Source organism: Gracilinanus agilis, chromosome 2 (assembly GCF_016433145.1).
Source record: "Gracilinanus agilis isolate LMUSP501 chromosome 2, AgileGrace, whole genome shotgun sequence".
In the NCBI taxonomy this organism is placed as follows: Eukaryota; Metazoa; Chordata; class Mammalia; order Didelphimorphia; family Didelphidae; genus Gracilinanus; species Gracilinanus agilis.
The window spans coordinates 78,052,608-78,070,994 of record NC_058131.1 but is presented as its reverse complement, the minus strand read 5'-3'; the positions used below and the strand labels follow the sequence as shown (position 1 = coordinate 78,070,994).

The 18,387-nt window shown below is 37.7% G+C and overlaps 1 protein-coding gene across 1 annotated transcript in view; it reads right to left on the bottom strand.

The window, feature by feature from the left end:
- Positions 1 to 18,387, bottom strand: part of ADAMTS18 (ADAM metallopeptidase with thrombospondin type 1 motif 18) — a 193,955-nt gene that overhangs the window by 115,422 nt on the left and 60,146 nt on the right. The window contains exons 5-7 of the mRNA XM_044659455.1: positions 9,828 to 10,110; positions 5,793 to 5,986; positions 4,383 to 4,466 (exon numbers count right to left, since the gene is read on the bottom strand). Of these exons, the coding sequence (XP_044515390.1) occupies positions 4,383 to 4,466; positions 5,793 to 5,986; positions 9,828 to 10,110 (561 nt within the window). The remainder of the gene's footprint in view (positions 1 to 4,382; positions 4,467 to 5,792; positions 5,987 to 9,827; positions 10,111 to 18,387) is intronic.

Genomic DNA, 18,387 nt, shown 5'->3' with positions numbered 1-18,387 from the left:
AATAAATATCATCGTGGGAAGTGAAATTGACTTTATCAAGAAATGACTCATCACTGATGGGAAAATTACTCCTGAATCAATTATCTGGGTATATGGAAAGTAGGCAGTACAAGCGATAGAGCACTGGGTCTGGATTCAGAAAGTTCTGAGTTCAAACCCAGCCTTGGACAGTTGCCAGCTGTGAAACCCTGGGCAATTCAACTAACTTCCGTTTGCCTAAATTTCCTACTCTGTAAAATGATGATAATAATAGCACCTACCTTCCAAGGTTGGGATAGGATAAAAAAAGATAACATTTATATAGTGCCTGGCACATACTAGGTGCTATATAAATGGTAGCTATTATTATTATGTTCATTGCATCACATTTTTAGAGGAAAGAACAAAATATAAAACAATAGAAAAGAATAAAAATGAAGAATCCCTAATATATATATGTACATATATATATATAAAATAACTACAATATGAACTATTCAAACTGAAGCATAAAGAGACTGAGACATAGGATAACACAGGCAGTAAATGGAGATATAATTGAACTCAGATCCATCTTTCTCCAGGATTCTACTGCATTTTGTGCCAATGGAAAGCATAGCCACATTGGAGAGATCACTGACATATCCCCTGTGCCTCACAAACCATAGGGCCTCTTGTAAGGTAGGTGTTTAATAAATGTGTATTGCATTGAATTCAACTAAATTCAAAGAATGAATTAGACACACCCGACTGAGAATATAAAATGTATTTATATAGCTTCCAGAAGAAATATGTCCAATTTAGTAGGGCCACATTTTAATGTTGCTGACATCTGTTTACCCAAATACCATTTCCTAGTTTCACAAAGCACATGAAAGCCAGAGTGGGCTCCTTCCAACTTCAAAACCCTTGCCGTTTCCATTACTCCATGCTGCTTGCTGATGCCATAAGGCAGAACCACATCCGTCCCCCCTCCCCAAACACACATACCCATAATTATAAGACAGCATGTTAAACTTTATATGAGGTTAATAGTTTGACATATTTTCTGTTCAAAAGTGGAATGTGATGCCTTAGGCAGTAGTGAATTCTGCCACTTTGGAGATGTACAAGAAGAAACTGGACAGATGTTTGCTAGGACTGTTTCCTTGCTATTCCACAAACAAAACACTCCATCTCTTGACTTTGTGCATTTTCTCTGCCTGTCCCCCATACCTGGAATGTTCTCCCTCCTCAGCTACATTTACTGATTTCTTTGGCTTCTTTTTAATACCTAACCAAAATTCCATTTTCTACAGGAAACCTTTCCCAACTCCTCTTAATTCTTGTGCCTTCCTTCTCTTAATGTATATGGGTGAGTATTGATGGTGTGGGATGTGTTTAACAGGACCCCCACCAGATAGTATTCAGTAGGCCAGATCAGCTAACCACTCACCACCACCCCAGGGAAAACCTATGAGGGAATAAACTCAAAGAGGTTCCCAAACTGGCAGAGCTATGGTGGGGATGTTGAAGGAAGGTGTTGGGGTTCAGTTGTGACCCTAGTGGGTTGGATCCAACCCTCAGTGCTAGAAATACTGAGACAAGCCTCCCCACTCCCAAGTTCTAGTAGCTTTGCCCTTCAAGATGGTGTTTGGTATCAATTTTCCCCTCAGCCACAAGATCGGTCTTCTTCCCCTCAAAGTAATAGCCCGAGCTACCACTAATAAACTAATAAAGATTTATTATAAGGATAAGGGAATTCAGGATAACAGGGTAAGGATTATTTGTGGATTTAGAGGAAGGAGGGAAATAGGATAACATCTCTATCAACTATGAACCCCACAACAAGACAGCATTTCTGCTCTCTTGTTAAGAGGTATCTTCTTAAGATATCTTGTTAAGTTAAGAGGTATCTTCTGCAGCTTGGACCCAGAAACTGACTCCCCCTCTCCTCACAATATCCTATCCTTAACACTATCTAACAAACAGGGGAATAATTGCAAGGAAGGGGTATAAGATGGATCAAGGAAGAGTCCCCCAAGTGCCCACTCCCTCCAGAGTCCAGGCACTATGGCCAATTATGGAGCTCAACTCTTTCAGGATCTTCTATGTTAGCAATGATGTCAGTAGAAAGGTTTTGCTATTGAAATCTCCAGATTGCCCCTGAATTTTGGGTTCAGAAGAGCTAAATTCCTGTCTAGAACCTCCTGGCCACCCACAACCATCCACCCCAAGCCCACCCGAGAGCTTGAATGTCCTCTCTCATAAAATGGCAGTTGGTCATTGGCAGTTTAGAATCTTCAGAATCTTCACCAAACTCCCTCCTTCACTGGCCCCTCCCAAAGGGAACCTCATGAGGCCAGCTTCAACTCCAATTGCCTGCTCTCCTTTACAAAATTCAGTCGACACTTGTTACATTATTTTCTGTGCATCCTGTATATAACTTGTTTGTATATATTTATTTTCTAACTATCTCCTCCCATTAGATCATGAGCTCTGTGAGGACAGAGACTGTCTTTTATTTCTTTTGTATCCTCAGCACTTAGCCCAATGTCAAGCACATAGTAGGCAACTAATGTTGATTGACTGAAAAAGGAAATTCCTATGGAGTACCAGTTTGGTCTGTTGCAGAAGTTCTTTACCTTTCTTGTGTACAGGCCCCCATTGTCAATCTGGTGAAGCCTATGGATCCTCTTCTAAGAATAATGTTTTGAAATAATCAAAGGAATTGCTCAATTTTATTTAGATGATTATAATAGAGGGAGAGATGTATTTTATTTTCTTTCCGCATTTATACTTGTTAAAAATTTATCAAGAGACCCTTTAGGGGTCTGTGAATTCCAAATTAAGAACTCCAGCTATCAGTGATCTCTAAAGCCCCATTTAACATTGAATTTGGGGTTTCTATAATTTTTAATTTTATTTTATGAATCCTAGCATCTTAAAATTCATAAAGAGATCTCAGAATTTAGCATATTTAGCCTGTTGCTTGAAGTAACTGGCTCTGCTGTGCATACATGTCCTGTTAAAATGTTTCTTTATTTTGAGGAAGAACAGCTAAAAATCTCTGAACTGTTAGTCATCCCCCCAATTGTCTACTAGTTTAGAAATTTAAGAATTAAGGACACACTCCCTTGGGGAAGAAGGTTTTTATGCATTCAACTGTTTGACTGAAAGACTGAAATTCAATAATATTTGTTGAGGTCCTTCCAAGACCCCTTTTCCAGGCAGTAGGTAAGATATAGAATTTAAATAAGATATGGTATCTGTCTTCATGGAGCTCATGGTCTAGTAATGAGATTTAACTCATAAAAAAACTCATCAACAGGTAACTATAATACATAATATTCCATGATAAGCAAGAGAGAACGATACAGTGAACTGCTCTGTAAATCCAAAGTGGGGCACATTGTTTGTTGAATTGTTACATACACATATAATAGACTCACACAGACACACATATATAAAATACACATACAAACATAACCCATTCCCATTCTTGAATTCCAATTCAGTTGTAAAATGGATTATGACAATTTAATGGCAGGATGAACAGACTTTCAAAAAATTCTCCATTGTGTGAAAGTCCCATTACCATTAACATGGACATTCCCAAGAATCAGGGAAGGTTGAGAAAAGAGCCTCCAAGATGTAGCTATCCTTGACTTTATTATTCAGAACTCTAACTTCCCATGTTTTTAGCATATTCTGGCTGCTTAAAGCACAGCCTAGTGTGTATGAGACTTTTCCTGTAATGTATGCAACTCAGAGAAATATACACTGTGAAAGTCACTGAGTTGACCTGACTCCTCAGATCCACAATGCTCTGCTACAAGATGGTCTCCATTTGGATCTTTTAATCTTCTGGCAACCCGGTTAGCTGCATAGCCTCGGTAGAAGTATAAGGAAGAATTTAAGGAAGATTATCTCAGACACATGGATTATCCCTGTTTTTATTGCCTTCTCTAAGGCAACCTGCAGGTAGGAGGACAAGGTGGTACCATCCTTAGTGATGATGGCAACAGCTGTTGCCTTTCTGCTCACACAAGTCATTTGCTCCTTATGTGTAAACATATGGTGCCTAGTGTAGTCCAGGGCAAACAGTAAATACTCAGCAAATTTTAGTTTCTTGGTTATTTTCATCAAGCAACAATTCAGTGAACACCTATTACTAATACTTACTACTAATCATCATCTTCCCTATTTCTTAAGCATGTCTGTAATAATCATGGAACCCTTATACAAAGGAGAAATTTTTCTAAAAGCTGTTCATTCTTCCATCAAATTGCCATAATCTATTTTACAATTAAATTAGGATTCAGGGATGGGAATGGTGTGTGTGTGTGTGTGCGTGTGTGTCTGTGTGCATCAGGGAACCTACAGTCTACCAGAATGAGATAATATCATGTTCCAGCACTTACAGGTTCTTGTTCCAGGAGAAGGAGGCTCACCACAACAATGTTAATGTCACTTCCAATGGTCCCATCTTTAAAAAGGCTGGAAACCTGATTGAATAATGAAAAACACAACAGAAACCAGTAAGAAAAAACTAACTTTTTCCTAAAGAGAAAAGAAAGATTACCTACTTTATATCAAAGTATAATGGGAATAATTTTTATTGCTGAAGATCAAAACTCAAAATGCTTGTTGCATTCATTTATTCAACATTAAATACCTTCTTGAGATGTATGTTAAAGGTTGGAGGATAGAGAGATAAATAGATGAATAAGATTTAGTTCTTTCCCTCAAGTAGCTCATAATTTAGTAGAGAATTGGTAAACTTACACAAATAATAACAGCTATCATTTATATAAGCACCTTAAAGTTTGCAAAGCATTTTATAAACATTTTATCCTCACAGTTTCCCTTGGAGATGGGTGCTATTATTATCCTCATTTTGCAAAATGCAAAAACTGTAGCAGATAGAGATTAAGTGACTTGCCCAGGGTCACACAACCCATAAGTATCTGAAGCAAAATTTGAATTCAGCTCTTCCTGACTCCAAGCCCAATGGTCTTACTACTGTGCCATCTAGATGCCTGTAATGATTTCTAGTTACAGTCAGGGAAAGCTTCATGGTAAAACTAGCACTTGAGTTAAGCCTTGAAGCAAAGAAAGGCTTTCATCAGGTAGAAGTGGGGTTGGAGCCTGGTATGAGGTAGGAGGGGCATTGTATATAAGGTATAGATATGAGATAAGGTAGAATAATTAGAGCATAACAAGTAGATCTATTTAGCTGGATAACAAAATTCAAGATGGGAAACAGTGAGAAAAAACCCCACCATAGTGCCTGGTAGCAGGTACTGAATAAATGCTTATTGATTCATAGATTGATTGATATAGGGAGCACCCACACCAATGAGTCCATGGGTCAACATTTTTTAAATAAATTTTTGTAATAAAAACATCTTTTCAAATATCTTTATGCTCGTGAATCCTTTACAAAACTTCTAACTCTCTTCTTCTTAGGAGAAAAGGAAGGAAGGAAGGAAGGAGGGCAGAGAAGGAGAAAGGGCAGAGAAGGAGAGAGGGAGAAAGGGAACAAACATTTATGAATTACCTACTATGTAGAAGGCACTGTGCTAAGAAAATTAGCACATATTTGATCCTCACAACGATTTTGGGAGGTAGATACAATTATTATCCCCATTTTACCATTGTGAAAACTGAGGCAGACAAATGTTAAGTGGCTTGTCCAGGTCATACAATTAGTAAGTGTCTGAGGCTAGATTTGAACTCACATCTACCTGAATCTAGGCCTAGTACTCAATCCTCTGTACTTCTGAGATGCCAGAGGTTGAAAGTTTGGAGTCAGTCCTTCTGGAACTTACCATATTCATTACAGTTAGGATGTATGTGGTCACGTTTTCTTTTCCATGTTTTTCCACCATTTTCTTATCAGCCACAACGAGGGTTTCCACATTGAGGCCTCGCTGAGATTTCCCAGCAGACCTTCTGAGCCTTCCAGTGCTGATGTATTCATCCACCCTTACATAGGTATCATCTGTGGGAGGCTTGGGGGCATCTGTAAAGAGATAAAGTCACTTTGACAGAGAGTCCAGAGGGAGCACATCTCCAAAGGACAGAATGATGGCTGTAGGAAGATTCAAGCCTGATGGCCACCACCATGTGATGGAGAGTGGCATCTATAAAAATCCTTCCTGCTTCAGAAAGAGGAAAAAAATGGAGACAATTCAGAGCAGCCAAATAAGAGAAGAGGAAGATATGGTCTAAAATTCTCCCTCTATGGCCAGGTAGGAGGAATTCTGAGTCTACCATTTACATTCTATTGAGGGAATATATTATTACAGTTTAGCCCCTTTTAGGCTGAGTGGCCATCTCAGTTATCTAGTCTCACTACTTAAACTGCACAAGGCATGTCTATACCATCTCCTCTTGAACCTCCATCTCTATTTATATTACTCAAACTTTTCTCTAAGCACACTCCAACCCAGTTTACCCAGAACCTTGCTTACTTCATTGTATCCACTGAAATCCTGCTCTTTGTCCACTAATTCCTCAACATCCAAACTTTTCCCAAAAAAGTCCAAATCAATTTATCAGGAACCTGCTCTACCCTTGGAATTTCTCATGACTTATTCACTACTTTCTCCCACTCTCCCAACTCACAGGTCCAGGGTGAGGGGTGGACAGATTCCTTGTTCCCCACTGCTGCTTCCACATTTCCCCTATCACCAACCTTCAATGACCTTTCCTTTTATTAGGGTACCAGTCAATTCATTTATACCATACTATTGACCCACAGAAAGTTGACATGTGTCATTCTTCCAACTGTTTAAAGAAATGGATTTAGTCTTTCTCTCTGCCTCATCTCTAGCAACCAATTCTGAGATTTAATAATCATGCTAATGACCCCTTCAGCAAACTAACCTTTCTAATCCTCAGCCTCCTCAAGTACAATTAGCTCCTTTTCTATCAACTTCAACTCCACACCAACATAGTGACATACTTAAAACCTCAACAATCTCTTTGGGTTGTACTACCCACAAGATTCAGAACTTTCTAATTACTTTCCAACCACAATCTCTTATTCTATGTCTGATATACTTCCATAGTATGTCCGCTCTTTTATCTTGGACTTCAGTCTTTTGAACATTCCTATTCTCTCAAAATATCTCCCCAACTTTTGCCTTCATAGAGAGCACATTTACCTCATTCTCCTTCTACCTCATTCTTAGTGTTGCTTCTCTATTTCTTTTGTTGGTTCTTCATCCCCTTATAAACCTTTAATTAAGGCAGGAATTCTTGACCTTTTTCAGGTCAAGGACTCTGTTAACAGTCTGGCAAAGCTTAAGACCTCTTCCCAGAATAAATTCATAAAATAAAATACAGAGGAATGCAAAGGAAACTAATCATGCTGAAATACAGTTATTGAATTATTTTGCTTTAAGTTCAAGGACCCCAAGTTAAGAACCCCTGCTTTAAGGTCAGTATTTCCAGAAAAGCCTATTCTGGGCCCTTTTCTCATCTTTCTTGATGCTCTCCCTTGGTGATCTTATTCACTACTCCAACTTCAATCGTGACCTCTATGAATGAGTGTAGTAGGGTGCAAAGAGAGTTGTTTTGGGGATTGGGTTCAGAATCCGATGTTTATCAATTATGTGACTTTGAACAAGTCTCTTAACTACACTCTGCCTCAGTTTCTTCATCTGTAAAATGAAGGAGATAGATGTAATGGCTTCTGAGGTCACTTCCATCTTAAAATCTAGTATTCTATAACTCCGTGCAGATAATCCCTAAATCTCATTCTTTGGCCCTAACCTCTCTCTTCTGTGCTATAGAACCATCTCCCTAGTACACTGTAGGCTATATCCACCTGGACTTCCTAAGGCACCTCAAATTTAGTATGTCCAAAAGCAAGCTATCTTTGCCCTTAAACCTGCTCGTCTTTATGACTTCACTTTTTCTCCATGTGGTACCAATGAAAACTAGTTCCCCATGTTCAATACCTTGACATTAATCCCAACTCTTCCTTCTTTGACTCTCATGTGCAGTCATTTACCTGATCCTATCAATTTCATCTCCACAATATCTTTTTCCAGCTTTCCCTTCCTTATCTGCCTCAACTACTATAATAGCCTCTTTATATGATTTCTCACTTCTCTCCAATCTGTCCTTCAGACCAATATCAGAATAATCCTTCTTTTATAGAGATTTGGTTGTGCCATTCTGTTGCTCAAAAATCTTTCAATGGCTCCCTGCTGCCTACAGAATAAAGTTCAAACTCCTTTGCCCAACATTCAAGTTCTTCTACAACTTGGCACTACTTAATATTTTCTGTCATCTTATAATTACATCCCTTTATGATCTCTATGCTCCAGGTAAATTGGATGTATAGTCATATTCTAAACTTTTTTTTAAGGCATGCATACCTATACTCATATTGTTCCTAAAGCCTGTGGTATTCCTCCTCTCTCCCCTTTTTTGCCTATTGAATTACCTCTTATTCATTAAAAAATCCAAATCAAATATAATCTCCTCTAGAAAGATTTTTTTCATCCCAATGAACATTTCAGACCTTAGCTTTGTCTTGGATAGCTATAACGATCCTTATCATACAACGTCAGCCAGGGTTATTTGTGTTTTGCTGTATTCGAGCAGTAGACATAAGCTCCATGAGGTTAGAGATCATGCCATCTGAATTTTATTTCTCCCTCAGCAACTAGCAGAAGACCCTGCACAATAGATACTTGGTAAATTGGCTGCTGTAAATATAAAATCTTCTCTTTGGCATTCAAAGCCCTTCAAAATCTAGCCCCCTATTACCTTTCCCCATCTCCTTACATTACTCTCTGCCAGGTATTCTTCAATCCAGTGACACTGACTTTCTGACTGTTTCACAAGCAAGACACTTGGTCTTTGAACTCTAGGAATTTTCTCTGACTGTTCCTATGCCTGACATACTCTCCTTCCTTAACTAGCTTCCCTGGCTTCCTTAAAGTCTCAACCCAAAGCTCATCTTTTATAGGAAGCTTTTACTAGCTCCTTTTAATTCTAGTGCCTTTCTTCTTTTAATTATTTTCTTTTGATTCTATACAATTTATTTGGTCATCTCTGTTTGCTTTTTGTCCTTCTCATTAGGTGTGTGTTCATTGAAAGCAGGTATGGTTTTTTCTCTCTTTTTGTATTCTTCAGTGCTTAGCACAGTCCCCAGCACACAGTAGGCATTTGTTGACTGCTTGCCTGCCCAAACTTCAATTTTTTGAAGATAATGAACACAACTCCACTATTTTCTCATAATTTGTCCAACAAATTCATTTTAAAAAGTGGGAAACTGAGACAGAAAGGAGAAACAACTTGTCCAAGATTATAGTTGTTCCAAAGAAAAATATCAATAAATTTAAAAATGATTACTCAGATTTTTCCCCAAGAGGACCAGGTTTTGGTTTTGTTCCTATACTTTTGGTCTGAAGCCTTCACTGTCAATAATAGCCTTTCCCCTGAAACTACTGAAAGCACTTTGTTTTGAATTTCTTTAATGAGGCTAATTACATAATATTTTATGTTATCATATCTGTAGTCACATGTTATTTTCTTAGTAGGTAGTGAACTTCATTAGCACAGGGACTGTGCATTACATTTTAACTAAATTTTCTATCTTCCCTCAAGCATGACCTAGTGCTTTTTAGACAGTAGATACTTGATAAATGTTTGTCATACAGTTGTATTTATTGCATTTCAGTCCCGATTTCTAATGGATTCCCTTGAGTGGCATTAGACCCATTTTAACCAAGCAGCCCCACTCCCAGTCATGTCAGCACTTCTGTCTGCCCTTAAGCAAACACAGACACGTCTGCGCAGGGTCCACATTTAAAGCTAGAACAAGAGAATGTTCCCTTACATACATTTCTTGCGCCTTCCACAAAAGTGCTGCTTTTGCAACCTTCGATGCCGGGAAGGCTTCTCTGGCCTTGGAGGCTCCTGGGGGCTCTGACTTTGGGGATGAGCAGGTAAATGTAGACTGGATCCGGGAAAGCCCTGATACCGCTGTATTTTCTCCTCTGCTGTTCTTTTGTATAGCACATGAGGATGATGGCCTGTGGGGGAGGTATAGTTGTGTTCCTGGGCTAGCAGCACTGGCAATGGAGAGATGAGGAACTCATTTTCTTGGGTCCTGATTAGACCTGACTAAAATAAAAAAAAGCAAATAAAAATGCAAATAAAGGCTATTTCTTCACCATTTGACTTATCCATAAAATGTATTATTTTCTCTATTTGAACTTGTCCCAGATTCAATATAATCCAAATCTCTCATATATAGACATTCACATAAATCACCCATTCAACAAATATTTAAGCATTTGCCCTGTTCTGTTTTGTATTTTGTCTCTATGAGGACAGTTGTAATAATTCTATGTATACTGTTATACCTTCTACTTTGCAACTTTCCCCATTTTGGTTTCTATATATCTCAAGTGAGTATAAGAAATTAAATGAGAACTTTGGGGAAGTTTTGCAAAAGCCACGGATGACACAGAAAAAGTTTAGAAATGATTTAGTCTGTGACTAAATACTTAGCCCAAATTTTAGAAAAGGGTACTGTAAACACCCCATAAAGGAAAAACAAGACAAGTCAGCCGTCTTCTTTGGTACAAAGGGAGGGCCAAAATATTTTCCTTGGATTTTCCAGATGATGGAGATGCCGCACCCTCATGATGTGGAAGGGATATTTGTATACATATATATATATGTATACAAATATATATATGTATACAAATATATATATAAGCAAGTAGACTACAATTTGGCATATAGAACTCCTGGCAGGTAAATCCTCTCTTCCAATGCAGATCATTATACTCCTACGTACAGAGTTACCTGGAACACTGGGAGGTTAAGTCATTTGCCCAGGGTTACAGTATAAAAAGATATCAGAGAAAGAACTTGAGCTCAAATCTTTTTGACCCTGGAGCCTGCTCTTTATTCAACAAGCATTTTGACTTGAAGTTAGAAGATCGTGAGCTCCAATCTGACCTCAGACACTTACTTGCTCTGTGACCCTGGGCAAGTGATTTTTTTAAAACGCCCTGTGCCTCAGTTTCCCTATATGTAAACTGGAGATAATAATAGCATCTACCTTTCAGGGTTGTTTTGAGGGTCAGTAAGAGAATATTGGGAAAGTGCTTTGCAAACCTTAAAATTTTCTATAAATGTTTTATAAAGTTTTCTCTTATTATCAAGCACCTACTATGTTTCAGGCACTGTGCTAAGCCATAAGACTCCAAATTATCTCAGCTAACAATAGCACTTGTAAAAGATAATGATAATTAAAGCTTCTATTTGTAGGGTGCTGTTTTGTATATACAATGTATGTGACTGAGTAAAAGCCTCTCCCCTCTCCTCTTATGTTCCCTCCCTCATGTAGAGAGAGCAAGGGATAACAGAAGGACAGTTTGCATATTGGACAGATGGACTAGGATCTATATTTTGAGAAGCGAGTTTCCATTGATCCACTAGAGTAGTAAGATTTTAAAAGTTCACCTTTCTGTGGTACTTTTCACTTCCTGAGCTGATTCCCTCCCTACAGTTTTGGAAAATAAGAATAGTAGAAGAATTCTCACTCATCGATTATGGAGGAGAAAATGGAGCCTCAGAGAAGGGTCATGATTTCCCTGATGTCACACAGGTAGGAAGTATCAGGGCCAGGACTAGATGAGTTCTGTGACTTCATATCCAATGTTCTTTCCATTACACATACTACTTCTTTCATCCCTGCCAGGATGTATGAAGAACACGGTGATGATGGTGATCAATCAACAAATATTTATTGTTAAGTCTCTGCTATGTGCCAGTCAATGTCCTAAACCCTGGAGACACAAGTAGAATGAATGAAGTAATGCCCACTTGTTATGATGATAACAATCTAGTTGTGTGATGCTTTAAAGCTTTGAAAAGGCCAGACTCAGGATATGTAAGACATGGGGTGATTCTAGAGAGAAAATTGAGTGTGTTTATTTCATTGAAAAATGTCTTATTGGGGGAATCTCATATCATGCCTGAATTGTGAAGTCTTACCATAGAATCATAGAATTATAGAATGTGGAGATCAAAGGGACTTGAAAGAGCCTATAGAATAGCCTTCACAACCATAGTATAAGTCCCTCACAATTATGTCCAGAAAGAAATTATTGGCCCCATGTCATGCAATAAATTGGTAGCAAAGCTGGGATTCAAACCCAGGTCCCCTTACTTCATTCCCAGAGTTCTTCCCATTATACCACATTGCATCTCTCTATCCATTCTCTACCTACCATTTGCATTCAAGTTGGGTTAGAGGTAGGGTGTCCTGGTGAAGGAGTAGCTTAGCTAAGTACCTCTGACACACTTTTAAATTTAATCTACAATATTAATATTTTCTTAAGTCTGGACAGTTAATAAATTAAGCCCCAATTTATAATATTTGCTCATTCTAAGTGCTCACATTGAAAATTTATCAAACAACTCAAGGGTGGTTCTAACACCCTCCTGAATTCAGGAGAGGCAGCAACCAAGAGCAGGAGTTAGAAAATTTGAGTTTGGACACTAGCTCTGCCTACTGTAACCACCTGGGTGTTCCAGAGCAAGTCCTTTCCCCTTCCCTGGGCTCTAGTTTCCTCTTCTATAAAATGAAGGGGGTCAAACTCAATAATGTTCCTTTTATACAACAGTGATTCCTCAGAGGCCACTGAATAGACTTTTATAGCTAGAAGGGATATTGGAAACCATTGTTTCGCCTTTTTGTTTTTCCGATGAGGAAATTATTTTTGCCTTTCTTTGTAATCCCCAGCACTTAGCACAGTGCCTGACATATTATAATAAATGCTTCTTGACCTTAGCAAACTAAGGTCTGCAGAGGGGAAGTATTTGTCCAAAGTGATAAGATTATTAAGTTGCAGCACAGGGTTTCAGATCCAGATCCTGTCTTCTAAATTAGTGCACCCTCAGGTCTCTTCCATCTTTTATTCTATGATATTTTGGAACATGTTGTCATGGGGGTTTATTGAGTTTTGAAGTTTATTGAGAAAAACATTATACATTTTATGCTGATATTCCAGACCTGAAAAGTAACACATTAATAAAATCACTGCCAGATGTCGGAGTCCCTAGTTAAAAACAGAGGGGTGATCACTAATTCTTTCCACATTGGACAGTCTCACTTAACCCAGAACTTCTCAGCTTCTCTCCAGGGTAAGGGCTCTGCCTCTCTAAGTGGTTTCCACACTCTTCAGTCTATTGCCCCACTTCCTCCATCCTACCAGAGGCCCTTGTAACTTTAATTCCATAATTATTTGCAGGGCTCAAAAGTTGAATTGAAGAGTAAAGCCCAGAAGGAGGTCCTACTGGCATACTCTTTCTTTGTGAAATCTAAGCATGGTTTTTAATTTGGGGAAAGGAAATAAAGAGTGGGGAGGAAGGAAAGGGAGAAGAGGAGCAGAGTAGAGACTCTCTGACACCTCTCTGGATGATCACTGCTGATGAAAGGATAAAAAAACAAACAAACAAACAAAAAAGCTATTGTACTTCCAAAGCTGAGGAAAGTCATTTAGTATCACTTAATAGAATCTAGAGGTTAAGGGTTCTTAGAGATAATCTAATCCAATTCTTTCATTTTACAGAGAAGGAAACTGAAGCCAAAGGAATGGAAGGGATTTTCTCAATGTCCTATGGACTGAGATTTGAAACCAGGTTCTAAAAAGGATGTATTCAGTAGATAATAATTTGAGGTCCTGCACAAATATAGACTGCAAGAAAATGCCACTGGAATTCAATTCAACAAACAACTTTAGTGCCTATGAAATTTTTTACAGTTTATAGTGAAAAAAGATATGATGGTCTTTGTGAGTTACGGAATCAGTATGAGATAATGGCAATCCTTAATGGACAAAAAATGTAAATGATATCTTTGGACACTTTAAAAAAAAAAGGAAAAGTGCTCAGAAGAAAATGTATTTATTTTACTATCCTGTCTTGTTTAAACCACAGCTAGAGAATTTTGTTTATTTTTGGACTTCACTTTTTAAGAAAAGCATTACCAAGACAGGAAGACAAAGAGTTTAGAAACTAGACCTTCTGATCATTCAAAATAACTGGAAGTGTTTAGCCTAGAAATAGGAAAACTTAGATAGGACATGGTAACTACCTTCAAGAATTTCTAAGACTGGATAGATAAAACATTTATTGTCACCTCCATATTCTAAGGAAACATCAGGGAAGAACTTTTGTGTAGGAGATATAACTTATAATAGAAATAAATGCCCAGGTGTCATAGAGTGTGGTCTTTTAGGGCATTCAGAATATACACTGAGTCAGAGCTTGCACAAGATACTCCAGCTCCTGACTCAATGTATTTTTACTGGCTGTTCACCATGCCTGGAATTCTCTCTGCTCATCTCCACCACCAGGCTTCCCTAGCTTCCTTTAAGACAATTAAAATCCCATCTTCTACAGAAGACCTTTCCCAGTTGCCCTCTGCATCACTGTGATCATCCCTGGCAGAGGTGTTGGCTCAGGAAGAGGATGTTGATGCAGAGCATTAATGTGGCTATTTCTATTTACCTAAAATAGGCACATGAGGAACTGGGATGGATCATAAACTTGAAAATGAGATAACCTGAGCCATGCAGATTCCAGAAAGATGCAAGCCAAGATTGGAAATAAACAGGTAATTTACTAGGCCTAAAATATCAAAGCAGATTATTTAATCCAACAAGCATTAAGCACTTACTATTTACTATGGGCAGCTAGGTGGTACAGTAGATAGAGTGCTAGGTCTAAAGTTAGGAAGATCTGAATTCAAACCCAACCTCAGATACTTACTAGCACTGATAGTGGGCAAGTCACTTACCCCATTTGTCTCATTTTCCTCATCCATAAAAATGAGATGGATCATCAAAAATCATCATCATCAAAAAAGATCATAAAAAGGTCATAAAAATGAATTGGAAAAGGAAATGGCAAATCACTTCAGTATCTCTGCCGCTTGAAAACTCCAATAGGGGGTAACAGAGTGTCAGACATGAATGAAAACAACTAAACAACAATTTGCTAGACATTGTACAAGATGTTAAGGGGAAAAAAATAAACTAAACATTCCCCTTCCTCGAGAAGTTTATTGTCTACTGGAAAGATACAAAGGGTGTATATATAGGTAAACAAAAATATGCACAAAGCAAAAATAAAGTAATGGGAGCAAAAGGAGAACCATCAACAAATGAGGAGTCTCAGAAAAGGATCAGTACAGGAACAGGCACTGGAATGGAGCCTTGTGAAGTGAGCTATGAATTCTAAGAGATGGATGTGAGTAGGGAGAACATTTCAGATATGGGGGACAACTTGAAAAGAGGTTGAAGATTGATATGATGTCATATACAACCCACAACAGAAGTGTGTCTCTTTTTCTCCCATCATGGCCAACCTTCAGCTATCACTCCAGATCTGGCAACAAGGAGAATGGAAACTGGGTGGAATAATGAAACAATTTCCACCTTAATACTATACCTACATAGTGTCAGAGATTGAGGGTTTGAAAAGACTTTAGAAATCATCTAATCCACTCCCTCCTCATTTTATAGAAGAGGTAAATGAGGCCAATACGGGAAGTAAGTAGGTGAGTCTTATAATTGATTCTTCCCTAAGATACCTCACCACCATGTAAAGAGTCTAGGAACACTTCAGAGCCATGCAATAGAGGAGAAAGGCTCAGGATCAGTTGTCCTGGTCCATGTAGACTAGGACTCTCTCCATCACTCTCCCTGTGATAGGAAGCAGGTGATGGGAGTCAATCCATCATATTGCATTCCACAGGGGTACATCAAGGCATCCAAAAGTAGGAAAAACGGGCTGATGTATAAGTGGTTTCGCAGATACAGAAACAAGTCATTATTTTTGAGGTGTTTAGTGGATGCAGTATGTTACCTTGTGTGAGAGAAATATTAAATGAGAGTTAATGAAGTGAGAGCATAGGAGATTTGAGAAAGACCAGAACAGGTTGGGAAGGCATAAGGCTTGTACTTGATCCTGGGACTTCAGTGCTTGTATCATCAGTGTGGTAGTGATTGGAGAGAGGTGGGTGTTAACTGTTGGTATGTGAAGATATGACCTTATATCTCTGGTGACAGCTGAGCACACACATCCTCTGCATGTCCTGAAACAATGAGCAAGCACCCCATAAAGCTGAGAAATCAAATCTTGTTCAGCTTTGTATATCTAAATGAAATCATCTGAGTCTTTTCAAGATGTGTATTGCTACAACAAAGAGCTCAGAAGCATCCAGCATCCTACCACAGGCAATCTAATGCACATAGCTCCTAAGACCACGAGCCACAGATTTGTGGTAGAATCAACAGGTCCCAGTTTGGTCAGGAAACAACTCTAACCTAATTTCCAATCTGCCGCTCCTTCCTTCCATAATATTCACTTTCTGGAAAAAAATGTATATATATACAAATGCTTTCAACATTAAAAGGGAAAGAACAGGTCAATAAACCAGTATTCAACTAAAAAAAGAAAAGTAACAAATCAAAAAACCCAAGTAAATTAGAAATTCTGAAAATCAAAGGAGAAATTAACAAAGTTAAAAAGAAAAAATGGAATTGGTAAAATTAGAAACTCTTCTTTTTTAAAAAATGAATAAAAGTTACTTAATGTGGTTTTTAAATGAGAAAGAAAAAATTACTTAGTATGAAAAGTGAAAAAGGAGCATTATAACAATTAAAGATGAAATAAAGGAAACTATCAGAAGTTATTTTTCCCATGTATATGCCAATAAAATTGATAAAAGAATCAATGGATATTTACAAAAATATAAGATACTTTGGTTAACAGAATATTAAATATTGGTTAACAGGAAAATATAAGATACTTTGGTTAATAGAATATAAAAGACAACTTAAATTAATTTCATAAAAATAAACTGAACAAACTATGAATTAACTCCAAAAAGAGAACCATAATACTACATAGATTTAATAGAGAATTCTAACATTTAAATAATTAATTAAAGTACCACATAAATTATTTGCAAAAATAGTAATGAAAGAGATCTGACCAAACTAATTCTATGAAACAAATATGACTTGAATACCTGAACCAGGGAGAGACAACACAGAGAAAGAAAAATACGGTCCACTATCTCCAATGGATACCAGTTGCTAAAACATTAAATAAAATATTAGTATAACACCCTTTTTTTCCCTACTTCTCTCATTCTGCCATAACCTAAGAATGGGCTCTGAGATCAAATTAAAAGAAACTCATAAATTATTTAGTGGAAATCCCAATAGCATGTAAATTCTTCAGAGACAGAGATTATCTTGTTTTCTCTTTGCAACCCTAGTACCTAGCACAGTTCATGGTACAAAGAAACTGTAAAATAAATTATTTATTTTAAATTTAAATAAGTTTTGAATTTAAATAACTTTAGAATCCTAAGTTAGTGAATAAATGAATAAGAATTTTTTTTAATCGTGCAAGTAGTTAGTTCTCCTTCCATTTAGGTGACCCAAAGATTTCTCTCCCTCTTTTCTCTTTTCTCTAGGCCCTTCAGATTTCTATGATTTCAAAGGATGTCATTTGGGATAAAGGTGAGTCACAATCAGCTAAAGGTTAATATGTGTGCCTAGCTATACTGTCAATTACTAACCACAAGTAACAAATTGGGGGATGCCAGAATTTAATGAAAACCAGCCTTTCAATAAACTTCATCTGGGAGTATATAAACAGCTTTCCTCCCTGGATTACTGCAGTCTATAGGGATGGGCCAGCTATTAACAGTCCTCTCCACATGTCGACATGCACGGGATGAAGGGACCCAAAGTGCCCCAGAGAATCACAGGCCATAAAATATCAGAGCTGTAAGGCCTCTTCGAACACAGAAAGAGCTGGAAGAGACATTAAAATATAGGCATGGAATGACAGACCTGGAAGGGACCTTCGAGATCATCTGATGATCTAACCAGCTCATTTTATAAATGAGGAATCGGAGGCCTAAAGGAGGGGAAGTGATTTGCCCAAGGTCACATAGTCAATCAGCAGCAGACACAGCACTTCTAGTCTATATTCCTTTCATTAGACCACAAATATTTAGCATTCTAGCAATGAGCCACTTAATAGTCAAATCAATCAATAATGATAGGAATAACACTAATGAATAACATTACTTTGGTATTTTAAGTTTTATGAAATCCAATTCAATAAATGCTCACTAAACTGCTACTGGGTATAATGCACAGTGCTGGGACCAAGAAATATTCTTTAGATGTTTTGTTTACATAACATAAGATAATATAAAACATTCAGTGTAGATAACTGCTCTCCTAGTGCTCAAAGTCTTCTAGTGGGATAGGACAAAATCCATAATGTATATTACATGATTTTTAAAAGCTCAAAAAATATGACATCTACTTGACATCTAAGTGAACTGGGGAA